The sequence below is a fragment of the Dipodomys spectabilis genome, unplaced genomic scaffold (assembly GCF_019054845.1).
Source record: "Dipodomys spectabilis isolate Male_0828 unplaced genomic scaffold, ASM1905484v1 ptg000210l, whole genome shotgun sequence".
NCBI classification, from domain to species: domain Eukaryota; kingdom Metazoa; phylum Chordata; class Mammalia; order Rodentia; family Heteromyidae; genus Dipodomys; species Dipodomys spectabilis.
In genome coordinates, this window is record NW_024870887.1 from 7151633 (window position 1) to 7174764 (window position 23132).

At 40.6% G+C, this 23132-nt stretch overlaps 1 protein-coding gene across 1 annotated transcript in view; it reads right to left on the reverse strand.

Annotated features, from left to right (window-relative positions):
* Srd5a2 (steroid 5 alpha-reductase 2) overlaps window positions 1-23132 on the reverse strand; it is a 34197-nt gene that overhangs the window by 4815 nt on the left and 6250 nt on the right. Inside the window, exons 2-3 of the mRNA XM_042696761.1 lie at window positions 2769-2932; window positions 2077-2178 (exon numbers count right to left, since the gene is read on the reverse strand). Of these exons, the coding sequence (XP_042552695.1) occupies window positions 2077-2178; window positions 2769-2932 (266 nt within the window). The remainder of the gene's footprint in view (window positions 1-2076; window positions 2179-2768; window positions 2933-23132) is intronic.

Here is a 23132-nt window from a genome sequence, read left to right on the forward strand (position 1 = left end):
TATTAAGTTTATCTCTAAATACAGGGAATAGTTTTCTCAACCTACTGTGTTATTTTTCTTGGTGGTTGATGCTATCATAGTATTAACAATAATCAAATTGTTAGTTCATATGTAATTTTCCTTAACCAAAGGATAGCAATGTACACTTAACTACACTACTATGTCACAATATTTGTTATAAATAAAAGACTGTATTCATATCTAGAAAGGAGCAATACATGGTTAATTTGGCTAAATTATAATATAGGTACTAGCGAATTACCATGGCAAAATCCCCTATGTGATTAACACATGCTTTTAAAAATGAAATAAAGTATTATGGGAAAGTAAAACAGTCTATATTGGGAGGTAGGTATCTGAGGAGAGGGTGAAGACCAACAGACAGGGTGAATAAAAGTGATTATGGTCAAATTATTTTATATTCATGTATGAAAATAGAACAATGAAACCTATTGTCATTGTTTTAAGGGGGAAGAGAGGTGAGGGAGGTGGGGAGTGAGTTTGATGAGGTACGCTATGTGTATATACAGAAATGTCACAGTGAAACCACTCCTTGCACACCTAATGTAGTTCGTAAATTTAAAAAAAAAAGAGTGGAAAACGTCTATCTGAATAAGTTCAAAAATTACTTGAAATTCATTCTTACCTGCTTTTTGTTAAATCCACACTCTGATTTCTTGGGAATAGTTGATATTTCAAATAGCTGTTTCTTCATCTCTTAAGAATGTACAGTTACATACTGAATGATGCCAGTCTATCAGCTAAGGCAACCTATATATCTGTGGTCCTGTTAGATTATAATGGACTTCAAAAATTTCTATCACCACCAAGCAAGTGGCTCATGCCTGCAACCCTAGCTACTTAGAAGGTAGAAAGTAGATGGATTACAGCTCAAAGCCAGCCCAGGCAAAATGTTCACAAATCTCCATCTCAATCAATAGCTGTATGTGTTGACATATGCCTGTCATCCCAGCTATGTGAGAAGTGTACCAGCCAAGTCGTAAAGCAAGATCTTATTTTTAAAAATGAGTGCCAAAATGGTGGACACTGTGGCCCGGGTAGGACAATGCCTACCTAGTAAGGAGGTCTTGAGTTCAACTCATAAAATCACTTTTAAAAAAATTCCTGCCTCCTAGTGATATCACAGCTGTCATAGTGCTCTACCATGCTATGTGATTCACACATCTCTGACGATGTTGGTGTAGAAACTTACTGTAGTACCCATTACATGAAGGCATAGTAATACAATTATGGACAGGACATAATGGTATATACTTGATAATAATACTTGTGTATACTGGTTTACATATATTACTATACGGTACTATTGATTATTATGTTAGAGTATACTCTCACTAAGTTCCTAGACTATACTATTTGCTGTTGTTTTAGAATATGTTCCTTCTATGTACAAAAACATTACATGCAAAACACTCGCAAGCAACTATTTCAAAAAGAAACATTACCATAGGAGCCCTCTGCTCCATGCATGCAGCAGTCACTGAAGGCTTTCCATTGAGACAAGATAGCAGGTGAGAGACTTGATATTGATCGTCTTGACCTTGTGTAGGCTTAGGCTAACATGTGTGTTTGTGCCTTGGTTTTTAGCAAAAAAAAAATTTCCAAAAGTAAAAGTATGAGAGTATATAAACAGGTTATAACCTGTAACCCAGCTGCATAGTAGATCATACCAATCCAGATTCTTATAAACACACTCTACCATATTCACATAGCACTGAAATCTATAGCTGCATGTACTAAATTAGAAAAGATCACACTCTGTAGATGACAGTCTTATTTATCTACTGCAACTAGGTTGCAGCCTATCCAGCCTCCCATACCCCTGCCTGATCCCCTCTCCCACCTTCACGGTCCTGTGATCTTCCTTCCTGTGGGCTCTTGTAGCTCTCTTGAGTCTCTGGGTTCAGAGGAGAAATGTAGATGAGCTGTGGAGGGCACAGGTATGGCAGGGGAACTCAGGAGCAGTCCATGAGGTGTTTGTTGTGCATTTTAGCCTTCTATGCCCCTCTCTACTTGTTTCTCATTCGTGTAATCCCTGGGACAAGGGGGCCTTACCTTGTGGAATCCTGTAAGTGATTTCTCCAGGCTTCCTGAGCTGATGCAATGTGTAGTCGCTGTGAATATTGATTCCCATTCCCAAAAAAAATAGGAAGACACCTTGGCAAAGAAGCAAGGAGAGAATATAAACAAATGTATCCTGATTTGGGGGGTTTCACACACGCTAAGATTTACCTAAAAATGAGAAGAGGAAGAATGGTACTAACATAGGGTTCGAGGTTCTGCTGGAGGAGTGGGTGAACAGGTTTCTAGATTTAACTCTTCTCACAAAATATGAGAGGAAAAACTCATTGACCAATATCTTCCATTCTTTTAGGTAAAGTGGAATTACAAATTGGTAGAGACCCGAACAACAGGAGGGAGTAAGTTTTGACGCTAGATGGGGCAGAACATCGTAGCCAGAGACAGAGTCTTGGACAGAAGCAGTCAGGCAGGGCAAGCCTGACCATCTCCAGGCCAGCACGAAGTCATCAGGGCGAGCATAGGAAATGAGGTGAAAAAATCAGAAAAATGGGGTGGGATGTTGGGAAATGTACCTCTCTGGTTGCCATATAAAGGAAAGACCCCCAGTAGAGGTATGAAAGGCTGAGAAGGTTACTCTATTAAGATGGGGGAAGCAATGGGGACTTTCACTGTGGGAAGAAACAGATGATGGCTGGAGGAGATGAGAAGTGGTTGGAGTCACTTACCCAAGCTAAACCGCATGTCTGTGTACCACTCTTCAGGATATTCTACACAGTAACTCAGATAGTAGGTTTGAAGGAATCCATTTATAGTACAGAAGAGAAATCCTTTGAGAACCAGAACAGCTGGAAAAGGTCTCCCTCTAGTGAGCAAGGAGTAAATAAATGTCCTGCAACACAAGAAGGAAAAAGATGTTAGGATCCAAGAAAGATGAGAAAAAGAAGGAAGGAAGGAAAAAAGGAAGGAAGGAACGAACGAACGAAGGAACGAACGAATGAACGAAGGAGAAAGAGAGAAAGGGAGAGAGAAAGAAAGAAAGAGAGGGGTGAAGGAGGGAAGGAGGGAGGAAGGAAGGCAGGAAGGAAGGAAGGAAAGAAAGAAGGAAGGAGAAAAAGAAATGTCAAACAATGAGAAAATGTTTCAAACAGTCAAACACATTAAATCCATTGTCACATATAGTTTTCCCTTAAATTTGTGCAATGGAAGAACATTAGGATCTAGAATCAGGATCTAGAACAACTATTTATGCTATCTTCTCTCTAGTTTCATTAAAATCCGTAGTAGCTTCCCTTGACTTGCTTATTTTCATTCTTAAAAGGGAATAACATCCCCTAATGCATTACTTTTACAAGCCCGGGATTGGAGAGCAGCTCTATGTACATCTAGAGTGAACTCCAGTATACTGTAGAAGATTGGGAATGCCTTCTTCACCCTAAGCAGCACAATGACATTTACATATCAGCCACTTGATCATGTCTGTCCATACAGTCGTCCTAATATAATTAGTTACTGACAGCACAGCACCCCAGAGAGTCAACTGCCAGATCCCTTCTCCTCATTCACACCTCCAGTCTCTAAGGGAGGCAGAAAATTGTAAGGGAATAGTGAACTCATCATCAGAGCAAGGAAAATGCCAGATCAATCAGAGATATTTCATTAAGTTGAAAAGTACATAGCCAGGTGCCAGTGACACATGCCGACAATCCTACCTACTCAGGAGGCTGAGATCTGAGGATTACAGTTCAAAGTCAGCCAGGGCAGGATCGTCCATGAGACTCTTATCTCCAGAAAAAGCTGGAATTGGTGCTGTGGCCCAGGCCCAGAGTTGAAGCCCCAGGAGCAGCAGAAAAGAAAAGAAGAGAAGAGAAGGGAAGTGAAGGGAAGGAAAGGAAGGGAAGGGAAGGAGGGAAGGGAAGAGAAGGGAAGGGAAGGGAAGGAGGGAGAGGAAGGGAAGGAAAGGGAAGGGAAGGGAAGGGAAGGGAAGAAAAGAGGAAGGGAGGGAGGGAGAGAGGAAGAGAGGGAGGGAGGGAAGGAGGAAGGAAGGAAGGAGAGAGAGAGAGAAAGAGAAGGAAGGAAGGAAGAAAGAAAGAGAGAGAGGGAGGGAGGAAGAAAGAGAGAAAAAGAAAGAGAAGGATGGAGGGAGAAAGAAAGAGAGAGAGAGTTAAGGAAATAGTTGGCAATTAAAGGGGGATAAAAGGCCACCAAAAACCACATAGACCCCCAACCAGAAAGGTGTTCCCCTGGCCAAATTCATGACAAATGGGGTCCAAACACAATAATGGCTATGGCTGATTAAAAACACTGAATAAATAAATATCCATGAGCCCACAGAGGGCACATAGAAAATTTTAGGACACCACCTACCATTACAGGTGACCATCATGCCAACTCCCGACTCTGATAAAATGTACCGAAACGAAACATGCTTTCACATCCTACACTACCTTCTTAACAGGAACTATAGTTTTCATCTTCTTGAGTAAAAACTTTTTAAAAGAAAAACAGCTAATAAATTGAAAATGAGCCTTAAAATTGGAAACCCTATCATTCACACAGACAGCATGGTCTTTAGATGACTTTCAAAGCTAACAAGTATCGAAGAATCGGAGTATCAGGCTGGAATCATGAGAGGAGGTCACAGATTGAATCTTTCTCTTTTCTCTTAGTGCTGTGGACACCACAGAGGATGGCAAAGTTGCATTGGCTATTATTGCTTTCCTTGCTCCCAGATGCAACCCCTGACAACAGTCACATAACCTCCAGGAGAACCAGTAGCCAAGATAGAAGACCACAGTCTAGAGGAGGGTAGGAGCTGTGGCAGCATCTTAAGGCAATGTCGCTTGGTACAGCCGTGAAGAACCTTTCAGTTCTCCTCTTTCCCACCTCCCTCTCTACCATGAGTAAGAAGAACACTCCCTGCCCCTTGCCACTGTGATGGGAAACAGCCCAAGTCACCTGGGATCCTGAAGTCACTCGAATGGAATGCAGAAGTCCTACCAGGGTGGACCATGAGGAAAATAAGTACAAACTAACTAACCACCCTATGACATCCGTTTTGCATTCCTACACATCCCACAGCAGACCAATGCCCCCTAGTCTCCTCTCCCAGTACCGCTTCTGGGAACATGACAGCCTGTTGCCTGGATGACACTGGGTAGCGGCAGTTCTGTGGTGCTTGGGGTTCACACCCCATGTCTCATGCCTCCTATTTCATAAGCTCGCCAGGAGGGGCACTGAGTAGGACCTGGACTTTATCCCTAACCTGAATCTCAGTGACAGACAGACATATTTTTTGGGAGAACATGACATCTGAGAAGCACAACCACTGAAAAAGCATCCACAATATATAATATACAAATCATATTTCTAATAAATAAATAATGAACCAAATAAAAGGGTAATGTGTGATTGCCACACAGAACAAGTGTGAAATAAGTTCCGCAAGTATCCTCATTTTTTTTCTTTTTTTTTCTTTTTGTCAGTTGTGGGGCCTGAACTCTGGGCCTGGGCACTGTCCCTCAGCTCTTCAGCACAAGGCTAATGCTCTACCACTTGAGCCACAGCACCTCTTCCAGTTTTCTGAGTGGTTTATTGGAGATAAGAGTCTCATGGACTTTCCTGCCCAGGCTGGCTTTGAACTGCAATCCTCAGATCCCAGCCTGCTGAGTAGCTAGGATTACAGGCGTGAGCCACCAGCACCCGGCTTCCTCATTTCTCTGAGATAGGGAAAGAGTGACTTGAAAAGCAACTAAATGAAATATGTGAAAAATACAGTAGTTAACATAAAGAACAGAACCATTAGGGGATTGCATAAGGTTGCAGAGCTTCTGCAGGGCAAATGACATAGCTAGCAAGATCAATAGAAAGCCCACGGATTGGGAGACGATCTTTACTAGCCATACAACAGACAAGGGTCTCATATCTAAAATATACTTGGAACTCAAAAAATTAAACCACCCAACAACAAATCCTCAAAGAAACAACTGCCCAATAAGTAAGTGGGCAAAAGACTTAAAGAGAAGCTTCTCTGAAGAAGAAAGAAGGATGGCCAATAGACACATGAAGAAATGTTCAACATCCCTAGCCATAAAAGAAATGCAAATCAAAACAACATTGAGATATCACCTCACTCCAGTTAGAACAGCAAAAATCAAGAACTCTAACAACAACAGATGCTGGAGGGGATGTGGACAGAAAGGAACCTTACTTCATTGTTGGTGGGAATGTAAACTTGTTCAACCACTTTGGAAAGCAGTATGGAGGTTCCTCAAAAGACTTCACATAGAGCTCCCCTATGACCCAGCAATCCCACTTTTGGGCATTTACCCTAATGTTTACAAAAAAGACCACACTAAAGCTACCAGCACAACTATGTTTATTGCAGCATTATTTACCATAGCTAAGATATGGGACCAACCCAGATGCCCCTCAGTAGATGAATGGATCAAGAAAATGTGGTATATATACACAATGGAATTCTATGCCTCCATCAGAAAGAATGACATTGCCCCATTTGTTAGGAAATGGAAAGGCTTGGAAAAATTATATTAAGTGAAGTAAGCCAGGCCCAAAGAACCATAGGTCCCATGGTTTCCCTTATTTGCAATATCTAGTATAGGTATGAGTCAAGCGGAAAAAGTCAGATAATGTGATGTTAGGAAAACAAACCCTCAAATATGTATTTTAATGTTTTTGTTTCTTTCATGCATGTGTTTCTAACGCATTTATAAGATTATTCCTTTGTTGCTTTGTATGTCCCTCCCCCACAGTGTAACCCCCGCTTTCACTATATTTGATGTCAGTATAACATGTGGAGGAGATGGGGACAAACAAGTCGTTTAAGGTTTCAGGTGGACCTGTTGCAACAATGAGAAGTACAACATGTCATGTCAAAACCAGCTTTACATTGTCGGTGTGGGGGGGGGGGGTATGATTGGGTGGGAGGAGGGGGGAGGCTGGGAAGGGAGGTGAAGGGTAAACAAAGGAGGAGGCTGCAATGCTTGGTAAGAAATGTATGCATTATCCTGCCCATGTAATTGTAACCCCTCTGTACAGTATGTTCTCAAATAAAATAAAATTAAAAAAAAAAAAACAGAACCATTAGAACTAAACAGCAAACGGTGTTCGGCAGTTTAAGAAAGAATTATTGGGCTAGTATGCTTCAGTAGTGGGACCCACAAAAAAAAGTGGGAGGAAGGAAGGGAGGTAGTGAAGAAAGGATGGAGGGAAGGAGGGAGGAAAGAAGTGACATTGTCCAAAAAGAAATGGACTCTTTACCTGGCTTAAGTAACTGTAACCCCTCTGTACATCACCTTTAAAATAACAATAAAAAATTAAAAATAGCAAGGAAGAAAGAAAGAAAAGAAAGTTTGTGACTGGAGATATAAAATGTTGGCAGGGGGCATTGGGGATTTAGCTCAGTGGAAGAACACTGGCCTGGCAAGTTCAAGGCTCTGAGTTCAATCCTCAGCTCTCGGGGGAAAAAATGTTGGGCAGGAAAGAGATGAACCAATGTCAGCTACTTATTAGACTTCAAAAGTTGTTTTATGACTGGAAAAAATCTTTCTTAGCACCCAGAAATATAACAATAGAAGAATTTACAGTGAGATTCAACACTTTTATTTGGAAAGATGAGCAAATGAAGCTTACATTAACAAAGTAAATGACACAGAGTTAGGACTACAGCCCATCTATTCAACCCCTCTACAGCGTTACACTGATTCGAAGGTGAAAGAGACCACATGATAAACATCTAGAGGAGAAAACAATGTTCTTAGCAAACTCTTTAAATTTTACACCTGGGAAAGCTAGAGCCCAAAGATGTTAACTATTCTGTCCATAATTATTCCAGCGATTGGTGACAAGAGTAAGAACAAGATCTAGATCTTCAGATACTCATCCCTCTATACTAAAGCTTTCTAGTTACTATTGAATGTCCTGTCACATGTGAATAAGTGATACAACCCCCCCCCTCCAAAAAAGATGCCCTAAGAAGTTTAGGATCTGTTACATCAAACAAGGCCTAGTATGTTTACTTAGTGTGTTAGCTTGTGTGTTTACTCTTTTGAGCCTCAAAAAGAGAGTCATGGAGAAAAAGGACAACCTAGTGTGTCACATTCGTGACAGAACTAAGCTCAACACTTTGTAAAATGTGACAGAGAATCCCATGCAGATGACTACATTCTGAAGCTTGCAAGACTGCTATGGTTTGAATTGGGTCCTCCAGATTCTCTCATGGAAACATAATCCTCATGTTCATGTTAATGGTATGTGAGGTGGGACCTGGGTGGCATGATTAATGAATCTCCCCATAGATTAATAGGCTATCAAGGGAGTGGCTTGGTTAGAAAAGCAGCTCTCTCTAGCACATTTGTTCTGTCTTTCCATGTGAGACCATCTGCCATGACAGGATAGAGGGAGAAAGCCTTCACCACATGTTAAGTAGATGCTACTACCAAGCTCTTAAACTTCAAAGGCCCCAGAACCATGAGCTAAATAAACCTTTATTCTTTATAAATTTTCCTATCTCAAGTACTCTGCTATAGCAGTGGAAAATGATATAAGACAAGAGCTGTTGATTTTGTAAGTTACACATTCTTACACACACACACACACACACACACACACACACACACACACACTTGCCAATTCCCACCCTAAATGGCTATGTGATAATTAGCAGACAATGTCTGGAGACTGTCACAGATGCATTTTGGGTTAGACGGGGGGGTTGTTTTATGAGATGTTTTTTCACAGTTATATTTTGGATATGGACTTGTAATCTTTAAGCCTTGGAGGTCTGTCTTAGATCTGCTCTCCAAAAGCACTGGAGGTGCTGGACAACATAAGTGAGTGTTGCTTTACCCTGAAATGGGGTGATCTTTCCTTCCCTGTTACCACCCAAGATTTCTCTGTGGATTAAATAATCTAGGCCTCGGAATGAAGTTCAGCAGTAGAGCAATGCCTCACATGCACAAGGCCCTGGGTTCAATCTCTAGTACACCAAAAAGAAATAGATAATCTATGTAGAAACACTTTTTAAACTTTAGAGTTGCATTATGTGTGAGCCGTTTTTTTTTTTGTAAAGTGCTTTATTTATACTGATAAAAAATTAAAGATTACAAAATTAACTGCTGAACCATTTTGAAAATATCAAATTTTTCAGTATTCACTATGTATATCAATCACATTTGTAATTGCTCCATATGAGATTATAAATTATATCTTAAAATCTAATAAAATCTTTTCATTCAGTGGTTGTTTTCTGGAAGTTAAAAATCACAACATTGCCAAATGAAGCTTTTCATGATACAGAAGTGTTACCAGATATAAATTTTCATTGTTTTAAACATGATCTTTGGTTTGAAGCTGTCCTGTTATTAGTTGGATGGTTATAATTAGGAAAACCTTCACAAAAGAGCATACTAGTTTTATCTGAACCATACAAGTAAACTGGTCCAATGGTCTAAAGTAACATATGGCACATCTTATCAAGAAACCTGGTACAAAGAGTTCCCTGAAAGCCATATGTGACATGTTGCATGTGTGAGCCAAGTTTTATAGATGTGAACTACCAAGATCACCCTGAAGACCTGCACCTTTTCCCCTTGACAGAAGTTCCATGTCTTTCCTCTGTTGGACTGAACATGACTGCCAAAATGGACTCAAGATGGTTGACCATCCAGTCTTCCAGCCAATTGGATCATAGCTACCTTGAATTCTGAATTACAGAGCTGAAGAAGAAAGAAGAGTCAGCTTCTGGTGTTGCATCCTCAGAACCTAAGGTAGACCACGGCTCCCCTCACCAGACTTAGAGAGAAGAGAGGCCTGGGTCTCTAATACCCAAGTGTGGATAACGTCCGGTTCAGGGTGGCGGGTGTCTGTCCTTCTTCCCCTGAGGGGAGCTGAGAAGAATGGAGTGGTAAGAGCAAGTTCTCTTGAGTGAAAAGGCCTAACTTGACAGATTCTATTACTTCATGAGTCTGATTTTGAACAAATATCTTCATCTATAAGTTAATACTTTTTCATTGGATTACTATTCAGTTAAATAATATGATACAAGAAAAAGTATCAGACATGAAAGTATTCCTGGGTGTTTGCTTCTCTTCACCACATCCCAGGAGAGTTTGGGGGCATGAAGGTAGCATAAATGCATAAATTCTCTGAGGGAAAGGGTCTTACAAGGTTATGGAAAGTTATTTGCAAACAGTTCTTTACCTCCCAATATGGTCCCATTCATGCCAACAATAAGCTTAGAAGATAAATGCCCCAAATCCAGCATGCTCGGTAGCTATGGTTCAAGTTAAACCATGTACACACCCATCCTTACCTTCTGAGCCTTCTAGATCTGGATGCAAATTCAACAAGCATTGTATCTACCTAAAGGAACTGTCTTAAAATCAAGGTAAGGCTCTCAACTGGAACCAACAACTGGAAAGTATTAGAGGGTCAGTATAATAGGAGCTCATTTCCTGCTCATGCCACAGCATAATGCTCTCTGAGGTGATACCCCACTCCAGTCATTCAGGGCCCAGGGACCTTTGTCTTCCAGGGGACCTTTGTCACCTGGCCAGTGGATACAGGAAGACAGAAAGTAAGAGGAAGAGATTGTCTAGATTTTCATCAGTGTCAAGCCAGACTGTAAATGACTTAAATTATCCCCACCCTCCTTTGTTCTCCATCCAACTGTAAGGGAGACTAAGAAGTCTAGTCTTCTGAATTTCTCAATGGGAAAAGGAAAAGGCTTTGGTGTACATAGAGAGCAGACATAGGGTTCTGTAGAGCCAGAAGTGCTGGCAAATAAATATGATCTGAGTGACTTTGCTGTGAGAAAGCTGGAAGTCATTCAGAGTAAGTGTGTCTTGATGTAGAAAAAGACACCAACAATTAAGAAAGCAGAAGCGTCCATTGGCCCAAGAAGCAACAACAGAATTCTGTGCGAAGTGGTCCATGAGTTTTCTTCAGATCTCAGGCCTGCTACACCCTGAGGTTCACTTTACCTGGCTTGGGACTATTTCTTTGTCATTCCCTCCCATACTTCTAATGTAAATTTCAATTATTCTCTGTACATTCTGACACAGAGACCCATAAGTATTTTTTAAAAAGAATATTTTCTGTCATCACTAAGTAAGTATTCATTTGGGGAGGGCTCTCCCTGGAAAGGGTTAACTGAAATTGAAAATCCAAATTAAATCAAAGGAAATAAACTTAGAAATTACACACTTTGCGTAGACCAACTGATATTTAACTAAGTCTTCTTCAAATATAAATGCTATTGCCAAGATTATGAAGCCAATTCAAGACTTTTCACTATATGAAATTTTAGACTTAATTATCAGTCAAAATAAATTTGGATTTTATATATAAATAGTTTTGCATATATTGTATTTAACTGCTCTATAGAGTAATAACTCCTTCTATGACCCTTACTCTCTTCTATCTCTATGTCCATTCCTCTTTCTTCCTTTCTTTCTTTCTTCCTTTCTTTCTTTCTTTTTCTTTCCTTCTTTTGTTGTTGTCTTTCTTCTTTTGTTGTTGTTGGTGGTGGTGGTGGTGGTTCTGGAGCTTGATCTCAGGGCTGGGATGCCATCCCTGAGCTTTTGTGCTCAAGGTTAGTGCTCTATCACCTGAGTCACAGCTCCACTTCTGGGTTTTTATAGTTAATTGAAGATCAGAGTCTCACAGAAAATCCTATCCAGGCTGGCTTTGAACCATGATCCTCAAATCTCAGCCTGTTGGGTAGCTAAGATGACAGGCATGAGCCACCCATCTCTTCTGCCTTCCTGGATAGTAAAATTCCTCCCAAGAGATGTCTGACCTTTTTCTCCTCTACTGTCCTTCTCCCTGAACGGGAGAAAATCTTCGTGAGATCATTGGAGACCATCACAGTTCTAACCCCAAAGCTAAGTTCAGCTCTCACTTCATACATTATTTCTTCATTTTGAGATGTTTTCTTCACTCAGCTGCCAGCAGACCACCCTTCCTTGTTCTTCTACTCCATTGATTTGTTCCAATTTGCCTTTCCTCTTTCTCCTCATCCTCATAACCCTTAAACCTTGGAATGCCCGCAGCTCAGACCTTTTTTTCTACTTTATTTACTGCCACTCTCTATGTGATTCTATCTAGTTTTATGACATTAAATGTCATTGCTGTGGTCTGTATGTGTTTGAAGTTTAATCCCAAGGCCATGGAGTCAGTTGGGTCTTTGGGAAGGTGTGTGGCAGGTGAGGGGAGCTCTCCTAATGCTTATGTATTAATGGCAATAGAGAAAGGTTTGTGATGGGCTGGGAAGGTGGCTCCGTGATAGAGCTCTTGCCTTGCATGCATGAGGCCCTGGGTTTGATTCCTCAGCACCACATAAGCAAAAAAGAAAAAAAAACCGGAAGTGGCGCTGTGGCTCAAGTGATAGAGCACTAGCCTTGAGCTGAAATGCTGAGGGACAGCGCCCAGGCCCACGACCGGACAAAAAACAAAAAACAAAAACAAAAAAAGAAAGGTTTGTGAGAGTAGGTTCAATCTCTCTCATCCTTCCACCTTCTGCCATGTAAAGACACAGTAAGAAGGCCCTCATTGAACTTACATTGAACTTCCCAACCTTCAGAACTGTGAGAAATAAGTACCTGTTCATTATGAATTACCCAGTCAGTTGCACTGCTGTAGATTACCTCCCAGAGAATTTATACCATGAGAAGGCTGTCTGTAAGCCTTGAACTCATATAGCAAACGCCCATCTTGTTTAATGATCATTTCCATTTTAACACATCCAAAGCAGTACTCCGGGTTCCCCACAATTCTGAAATCTGCACCTCCCCAACTCTTCCCTATCCTAGTAAAAACAAGCTTAATCTTCTAGTTCCTTTGGCAAGAACCTTGGAATATAGAGATAAATGCTCTATCTCTATCTCATTTCCTCTCTCTCTCTCTCTCTCTCTCTCTCTCTCTCTCTCTCTCTCTCTCTCTCTCTCTCTCTCGTACCCCAAGTAAATGTATTAACAAATCTTGTCATCCTATTTTCAAGATAGTTCTAAAATCTGATCACATTTCACCAACTCCACTATTCTGAGCTCATGCCATCATTAAACCTCTCCCAGATAGATTCTTTTTAAGTCTCCTCATTTGAACTCTACTCTTCCTCCACGACAATCTCTTCTCCATACAACAGACCAAGTAAAGTTACACACTGGACATGTCACTTGCTCCTGAAAGGCCCCATCATGGCTAAGGCAAAGTTGGAATTCTTACTATTGCCTTCAAGACTCTCTGCAGGTCAGCCACCAGTGGTTCACACCCGTAATCCTAGCTACTCAGGAGGCTGAGATCTGAGGATTGAAGTTTGAAGCCAGCTGGGGCAGAAAAGTCCCCATGATATTGATATCACCAAATAACTACTCAAAAGCCAGAAGTGGATCCATGGCTCAAAGTGGTAGAGCACTTGCCTTGAGCAAAAAGACCTCAGGGAGTGAGCGCAGGCCCTAAGTTCAAGCCCCACAACCCATAACAACAACAAAGACTCTGCAGTGCATCTCTAACCTTCACTACTACTTTTCCCCTGGTCCACCTCACTCCAGCAACTCTAGTGCCCCTGCTGTTACCTGAATGGGACCAGCACATGTCATCTCAGGTCTGTGTCACTTACCTGGAGAACTCTTCTCCATGCTTTTCATAGGGCTTGTTTCCATGCTTTACTCTACTTACAAGTTAGCTTCCTCATTTCTAGAGATGGCCAAGAATCCTTAGCACTCATTGGCCCATGGCACCATTACTTTGATTTCTGTATCTGTCTCCTTTTTTTGAGACAATTCCCCAAACAGTTCTTTATTTATATATTTATCCATTTATTTTCTATTGTCAAGGTGATGTACAGAAGGTTACAGTTACATAAGTAAGGTAATAAGTACATTTCTTGTCGAACTTGTTACCCCTACCCTCATTTTCTCCTACTTTCCCCCCCTTTCTACTCCCCCCCAAGTTATGCAGCTCATTTCCAACATATTGTCTTGTGAAAATCACTGTTTCCCCCTTGTCCTTTGTCTCACCATTCTCTTACTCCCCTTCCCTTCCCTAGTTCAGATAAATGTAGTGACAACAAGGGATAAGTATAGAGACAACAAGGGATAAACCATAGAGGAAAATGCACAAAAGAAACAAGAAATCATAGACTACATTAAAAACAACAACAACAACAAAGAAAACCCTCTGTGTCCATGCCTTGGAGTTCATTTCACTTAGCATAGCTCTGCTCCTGTCTTCCCGGTGGTCCTCTCCACAATGTCTCTGTGTCTCTACCTCTTCTCTTCTAAGGGCACTAGCCAAGTTGGATTTGAGAGTCACTGTAATCCAGTATGATCTCATCTTAATGAATTGTATCTAAATATATTCTATTTCCAAACAGTTCCCAATCTAAGGTTCTAGAAGCCAGAAGACTTCTACTCTTACCTCTGAACTTGGCCCCCAGCACCGTGGCCAGACCTCTCTCAGCAGCTTCTTTGACTCCAGATATCTAGAGCTATGACTTCTCTTGCCTAACATTTGGGCCCTAAGACTGGTCTCCAGACTTCAAGATTCACCACTGTACGTAATCCAACCTGCACCCAGCCAAGTGCTCCAGAATATTGCATATTTTACTTTCTAGATTTCAATCAAGAAAGCAAAAAAAAAAAAGAATGATTGAGCTATTTACAGAACACACTGTGTCAAGGAAAGATTTCCCTGGTAAGCACTCTCGAATTTATTCAATATTTCCCCTCCTTAAGGATGTACTGTAACTGTCACACTAGAAACTACCTTTATTCTCAAAGTCCCAAAATATTTTAGTACATACTTGGGTAATTTTTTCACTTGCATCTTGTTTTCACTTTAGCCATTTTCAATTTACTCTGAGAAAAAATATGTACAATATGTATAATGTAATATATAATATGGTTTGCATATTATATATTACATGTAAATTACATATTAATATATACAATACATATATGTTACATACAACAATACATATGTTATATATTATGTAAAATATATTTATAGCATATATTATATATGTATACTATATAATATAAATTATGTTATATAATTATTTATATATAATATTTATGTCTTGTACAATTTTATTTTATAAATATATTATACATTATAATTATTATGTTCATATAATAATTCTAAAATATATTATATAGTAATATTATAATTTATGTTATATAGTTTTATATGTAATATATTATATAATATATACAATATATTATAATATATTGCCATACTATATTACAATATAGTCCTATAGTATAATATATTACTATTATATTAATAGTATTTATTATGTAACATATTAAAAATTGTATATAACATATTCTATGTATGTTATAATACATTATACCATGTATCATATATAACATATTATTATATTTTATATCTTTAATATCACATATATACTTAAGATTATAAACACAGATGCGTAACATACATCAAGATAGAATAAAATAATGGAAAAAGAGGTGAGATCAGAAACAGGTATACAGATAGACAGATGACCAGAGTTCGCAGTCACACTCCATATCAACAAGTCCAATGTGCTTCCTAGAATAAGGTAGAAGTCTAACTGTGCACTTTATAATGCCTAGAACAAATTCTGACTCAAGCTTATAAGCAAACAAACCAAGCAACCAACAAACACACACCATACATACCAGTTCTCTTCATAGCTTCCAATTTGAGAACAGAGGAAAGTATCTCCCCTGGCTCTTTACAGAGTGGGATAGTGTGATCTGAAACAAATGGATCTTTAACAGCCCCAATTCAGCAGGCCAGGGAAACCTGCCCCAAGAATGGAAATTGATAGTCATTTCTTAGAACAGGCTGTGCTATGACTGGACCAGTACCAGTCAGGAATTAGGAACAGCAAAGCTACGTGGAAAAACGAAGGGAGACAAAGTTTTGTTAATCAGCTTCCAGAGTGGGGCAGTCTGTAAAGTCCCCAGGAGTGAATGAGAAATGCCTAGAAACAAAACTGTGGGACATTTCCCCAGGGAGCCTTGGAACAACTCAAGCTCTTGAGCCAGAAGGCCTTTTCTCTAATCCATGGCAAGATGTTGAGGGCTACTTCACACGCAGCTGAAGCAACCCGTTAGTCATCTCAACACACAAAAGGCCACTCCCAGCCCCCAAGTTCAGCGCTGAAGAGTGACTCAGGCACTGTTAAGAATTAAATAGAACCCCATGAATTGAAATAGCACTACATGTCAAATTTCCCCCGCACGCCTCTTTTTACATGAGTATTGCTTCAATACTCATTGAAGAAAAGTCATTAATGACTGAAAATCAAGAATGTTGAGGAGGAGGGAAGACAAATGCTGCCAGATTCACTCTTACACTTGATTCATAGACGGACTCTGTAACAATCCAGTCCTGTATTTTCTTTTTTTTTTTAACCTTAATTTTATTGTCAGGGTGATATACAGAGGGGGTTACAGTTACATACATAAGATGAGGAGGACATTTCTTATCAAACATTGTTACCCCCTCCCTCATTTTTCTCCCACTTTCCCTCCCTTCCTAACTCTACCCCACCCCACAACTTGCAACGTTCATTTCCAGCAGATTGCCTTGTATCGCTGTTGCATTGGTTTCCCCTTTGTCCCTTGTCTCACCATTTTGTTGTTCCCCTTCCCTTCCCCAAATCAAGACACAGAGTACCAAAATCAAACACAGCCTTGTATTTTCTAATGGAACATCCCACTCTCCTTGTCATCTTGTCCCTACCACTGATTAGCAAGCGATCGTATACTGTGATCCCTCCTGATACATAGAAGCATATACAGAGAGTGGTGAGAGAAAGCTGAATGAAAACAAAACTTTGACTTCAAAGAAGAAAAGAAATCTACCCAGCAAGCACAACCTTTGACATAAGCATCTAGATGGAGAAGAGTGGTGGGGAGTTCCTACCGAAGAAGAGATTGGAACCAATATGCTTTATGCGTGGACAGCTCCGATCTGCTTGCCCACCCTCCACCCAGAACTCTTCCCTGCTCCTCTCTAAGTTCCACTGAACTTTCCTGGTACCTTTTTGCATCTTTGAATATCAGCATTCTTTTTGTTTGTTTGTTTTTGTTCTAATAATGGGACTTGAACTCAGGGCACTATCCCTTATTTTTGCTCAAGGATAGCACTCTTCTACTTGAGCCATGGTTCCATTTCTGCTCTTTGGAGGCTAATTGGAGATAAGGGTCTCACATACACTCCTGCCCAGACTGCCTTTGAACTGTGATACTCAGATCTCAGTCTGGTGAGTGGCCAGATTACAGCCAGTATTGATTCATTCTCTCCTCCCCTCCTCTCTGTATGTGTATTTTGTTGCTGGGGTTTGAATTCAAGACTGTGCACTGTCCCTGAGCTTTTTTGTTCACGGTTAGCTCTCTACCATTTGAGCCACAGCTCAACTTCTGGTTTTTTGGTTGTTAATTGAAGATAAAGAGTCTCACAGACTTTCCTTCACAGTCTGACTTCAAACCAAGATCCTCACATCTCAGAATCCTGTGAAACTAGGATTACAGGCATGAGCCACAAGTGCCTGGCTTAATAAGCCAAAACCATTGCCATTTGAGAACAGAGATGCAGTTTCAGGTTCCCTGTTTTGGGGTATAGCTCACTCAGTGCCTTGCCCTGCCTAGGAAAACTTGCATTCATACTCTTCTCTTTCTCCATTTTCTCCTCTATTTTTTTTAACTTCCTCTCTTTATCTTTTCCCTGGACATTATGGGGCAACTATAATGGATCCGTTTTGAAAATAGTGCAAAGCCTGACTCAAAGCTTGGGTAGTAGGATCAGATACTGTAGCATCGATACAAGGGTTGGGAATTAAGAAGTGGAGAGCACTTTGAACACTGAGTGTTTGGAGTTCAGGGAAATTTTAAGTCCTAGATCACCAGCTGGGCCCTGTTTCCCAACGACCCTCACGTCCCCCTCACAAGTCTGGCCAGGCTGTCCCTTGAGGACCCCCTTCATGTGTTGGCCTTCCCATCCCCACACAGCTCAGCCCACCAATACTCTGTGCTGAAATCACTTGTGAAAACAACACGAATAATCACAGACAGGATGAGATAACCCATGTAAAACACATAACAATGTCCGGAACACCCAGAGCTCAATAAATATTGGCTTCTCTTTCCTTTCTCCCATCACCAAATGGAAGGCTATTGCATTATTGGCCCCAATTCAGAAGTTCTTAAATTTTAGAGCCCCTGTGTTGAGCTGAGTCTCATTAAAAGCTCCTGGGCTGGGGACAGACAGAGCCTTTTTAAACAAGTGAAGAGTGAGGCTCCCATTGCTATACACAGTCAATTGCAGATGAAAACTGTCACAGGTTCCAGAGACAAGGAACAGACTCTGCAAAATCAATAGGTGTACTCTTTTTTTTTTAATATGTGTACTCTTTGCAATCACCAAAAGCAATCACATCCCCGCAACTCACTGAGAGTACCCTTCCTGTTCTTCCTTCAGTCCCTCACCCATTCCTACTCACCAGCACTCAACAACTGTACATAGCTCAGCCTTTCTGTCTTTTCAGAATAAACAACACTGGAAGAGGCCTGTCGTCTGGCCATGGTTGCTGCTGAGTATTTCTAAGGCACAGTGTTAGGAGGACCATACGATCCAAAATCTAAATCACTTTCCCCCAAATCAGCCTCATCGGTGGTAATTGTTCTCTAGCTGCCTGATTCTTAAGTCTCTCACTTGGTTCTAAACTTGGGGAGGGGGCGTAAGGTCATTTGAGGAGGCCCTAAAAACCCACCCATCACATACCTTCTATCCTACACATACTCACAGACAAGCACCAGGGTCCTTGGTATGCTTCTGTGGCATGGCTGTGTCCCGCCGCCACCTCCCCCTGCCCCCCACCAGGCTCCTTTCCCCCTCTGATCACATTTTCAGACTCTCATACTGACACTGTCACTACCCAACTTCACACCAGACAGTGGCCAGTGACTTCTTTCCTTCCTTTCCCCTAAAGGCAAGTACCAATTTTTGTACTCTTTCCTGTCTCCAGTGAGACCTGACACAGTTGAGAACACACAGAAGTCTGATAAAGGTCAGGAGGCCTTCCTTACCATGGAACTTGGTAAATGTTGGTCCATCTATCTGGATCCCTGCTTCTTCATTTTTCTGGTTCTTTTGTAGGGACATTGTTAGATACAAAATGAGCAAGACGTCAGTCTTTTGTGCCATGTATAAAAGAGAAATGGATCAGAGCTCCAGAGCTTGTTTGTATTCTTGGCACCCCATTCAGAATGAACCTCCATGACTCCTACTACTGCTTTCCTTAATCACTTAGATCAAGGACTTAGAATTCAGAAAACAATGCTTACTACACATTGCCAATTAAACATAGCAGAATTTTTTTTTGCTCAGAATTTAACCAAATTATAGCATTACCATTATACCATTGATCTAACTTCACTAAATGTGAAGTTAGATCAATCATGATTTTCTTAAAGAGGAAATGATAAACTGTTGCCCACAGGTCAAATTTGGCCCACTATCTGCTTTTGTAAATAAAGTTTTATTGGAATACAACACATTTGTTTGCTTACAAAATGTCTGCAGCTGCTTTTCTGCTGCATCAGCAGGAGTAAGTTTATTGCAATGGAGACCATATGGCACAAAGTTTAACATAGTTATGATCTCACTTTTTTCAGACATTTTCTGAGCCTGGTATAATAATAATAATAATAATAATAATATACACCTATAACCCTAACACTTGGGAGACTGAAGCAAGTGGATCTAGAATACAAGGCCATCTTGGATTACATTGCTTATTCCAAGCCAGCCTATTCTACTTACATTGCAAGACTCTCTCTCAGAAAATTGACATATGGGACTGACTCAAGCCCAGCAAGGGAAGTAGTCACTAGGCTGAAAAGACAGCCTAAAGAATGGGAGAGGAAGTGGCGCTGTGGCTCAAGTGGTACAGCGCTCACCTTGAGCTGAAGAGCTGAGAGACAGCGCCCAGGCCCAGAGTTCAAGCCCCATGACCGACCAAAAAAAAAAAAAAAGATTGGGAGAAAAGCTTTACCTGCTATACATCTGGCAAGCAATTAATAACCAGAAGAAAATCACAAAACAACCAGGAAGCTCAAAAATTAAACTCCCAAAGAATAAATAATCCAATTACTAGATGGGCAAATGAACTAAACAATGATCCATAATGGAAATGCACATCAAAATAAGAGATTTCATATCTTTCTAGTCAGATTGGCTATCATCAAGAACACAAACAGCAACGATCTATCAAGGAGTTAGGGGAAAGAAATCATTATACACTCTTGATGGGAATGTAAAACTAATACAAGTACTATGAAAATCAGTATGAGGTTCCTAAAAAAATCTTTAAAAAACACTTGGACATTTATTCAAAAGAATATGTCAGGATGTATCTATACAACCATGTTCACTGCATCACTATTCACAATAGCCAAACTATACAGTCCAGATGATTTACAGCTATTGAATAGATCAAGAAAATGTGAGAAAGAAAGAAAGAGCTGGGTGCCAGTGGCTCACGCCTGTCATCCTAGCTACTCAGGAGGCTGAGATCTAAGGATCACGGTTCAAAGCCAGCCCAGGCAGGAAAGTCCGTGAGACTCTTATCTCCAATAAGCCACTGGAAAACCGGAAGTGGCACTGTGGCTCAAACAGTAGAGGGCTCGCTTTGAACTGAAGAGCGCAGGAACAGTGCCCAAGCCCAGAGTTCAAGCCCCATGATGGATGAAAGAAAGAAAGAAAGATTTAGATAGATAGATAGATAGATAGATAGGTAGATAGATAGATAGATAGATAGATAGATAGATAGATAGATAGATAGATAGATAGATAGATTTATAGATAGATGAAGAATAAAATTGTCATTTGTAGGGAAAATAAGCAAAGTAAGTCAGGGTCAGAATGCCAAAGGTCACATGCAGATAGGTTGATGTGTGTGTGTGTGTGTGTGTGTGTGTGTGTGTGTGTGAGAGAGAGAGAGAGAGAGAGAGAGAGAGAGAGATCAATCTGATTAAAGTATGGTATATGAATGTGTGAATTAGCATGATGAAGCACCTTTGAACAATTTGCATGCGCTTTACAATAATGAATGTAAGAAAGTTTAGAAATGTCCTGTATGAAGTATAAGTGCTAATGGGGAGGGGTGAGCAGAGAGAGGGAAGGAGGAATAATGACCACTTCTGAGACTGGTTTGGGAAGGAGAGGAGGGGAGGGAGAGTGATGAGGAGTGACTCTGTCGAGGTATATTGTATGAATAATGGACACGTTCAAATAAAACCCCTTGTACAACTAAGTGATACAAAAAAACCATTTGATGATTCTATTTTTTAAATCTTTCAACCACAAAGCTGAAGCATTTGTCAACAGGGAGTGAAGTCAAGGGTGGGGGGAGGAAAGGAAGACAAATAGAGGAGGAAGGGTGGGCAAATACAATCATAATATTCAATGTGTGCATGTAAAGATGGATCTAGGAAAACCGAGGGAATGGGTTGGGTTGGGAGAGGAGGAGAATGATGAAAGTGGTGGCATTGTACTCATTAAAACCTCCTTGTACAACTACTTGGATAATCACAAATAAAATTAAATCTTTCAGTAAGCTTTTTGCTGATCTACATTATGCCTCATGACTATCCTGAACCCATGGCTAAATATACATGAATCTCATCTGGGCTTTTCTTTTTGATGTGTAAAAGAATAGATAGATAGATAGATAGATAGATAGATAGATAGATAGATAGATAGATAGATAGATAGATATTTATGTATTTTATGTTTATATTATATATTATGGTGTATATATAAAGAATACACACTCCATTATATTCTCAGTCAATGAGCAGTTTGCTTAGCAAGGTGTGAGACATTAGGTCCTCTTTGGAGACAAGTGACACATTGGCAGTGCCAGCACGATACTCAGACCCCAACTCCTCACTCTACTCTTCACTGGACCAACCTTCTATAAGCTACAGAGGCTGGATGGACAAGGACTGTCTCTGTAGAAGAGACCGTTAACATTCAGTGTGCCAAGGAATGGCATCATCACAATGAGATCCACAAAGAAGAGAGTTATTCAAGGCTGGGAGGAAATGACGCTTGTCTTCAAGGAAGGAGAATGTGTACTACTGGAGAATTAATAGACAAATAAAGCAAAACTTCTTACTAAAACCATTGCGCATCCTCTCTCTTTCTCTCTCTTCCTCCCCCTCCCCCTCAGCCAATTAAGAAATTATTTCAGCACCTGAACTCCAGAAAAGATGTCTTGGAATTCAAACAAAACTCGTGTGTGTGTGTGTGTGTGTGTGTGTGTGTGTGTGTGTGTGTGTGTGTGTGTCACACTACCCAGAACCTCCTCCTCACAAAATAGTCACCTTTTGGAGGTGGAAGTATATTTTGTTTTCAAACCAATTATGAAGGCCACAGCCAAATCTATTGTACAGATGCCAGTTACCACAGACATAAGTAGCATAACAGCCAATGTATAGGACACTACAACTTCTTGGAAAAGATCCATTCGAGAATGTGGACAAAGAGCTATCCTAGGTCTGTAGTGGAGATCAGCAAGAAGTGAGATAGCTCTCTGACATCAAGTGAACTGGCAGTGAGATTAAGCGTTGTGCTTAGGCAGCAGTCATTGTCATGCGGCTAAACTATCCAAATGTCTACAACAATAGATTCTAAAGAGAAGAGAGTGACAGGAGTTGGCCTGTGCATGCAACCTCAGCAGTAATGATCCCGGAACTTTCGCTAGCATGCACACAATTCTCTCTGTACTGTTGTTCAGGTAGAGTCCATTTATGCATTTGACAAGATTTAATGTGCACCAACTGTGTACCAGCACTCTTCTATGCTGGGGGGGGGGGAATAATAAACAAAGGAATGAGATCAAGAAAAGCATGCCCTTGTGGCACTTACATTCTAGTCTGTTATCCTCAGATGAGCACCATCCACTTTAACCTCTCTATGATGGGACAGAATACTGTACTGAATGGTCCCCAGCAGGCATTTTGCAAAAGACCTTGAGCCAAACCTGAGGTGCTCATCCTCCTAAGATCTTG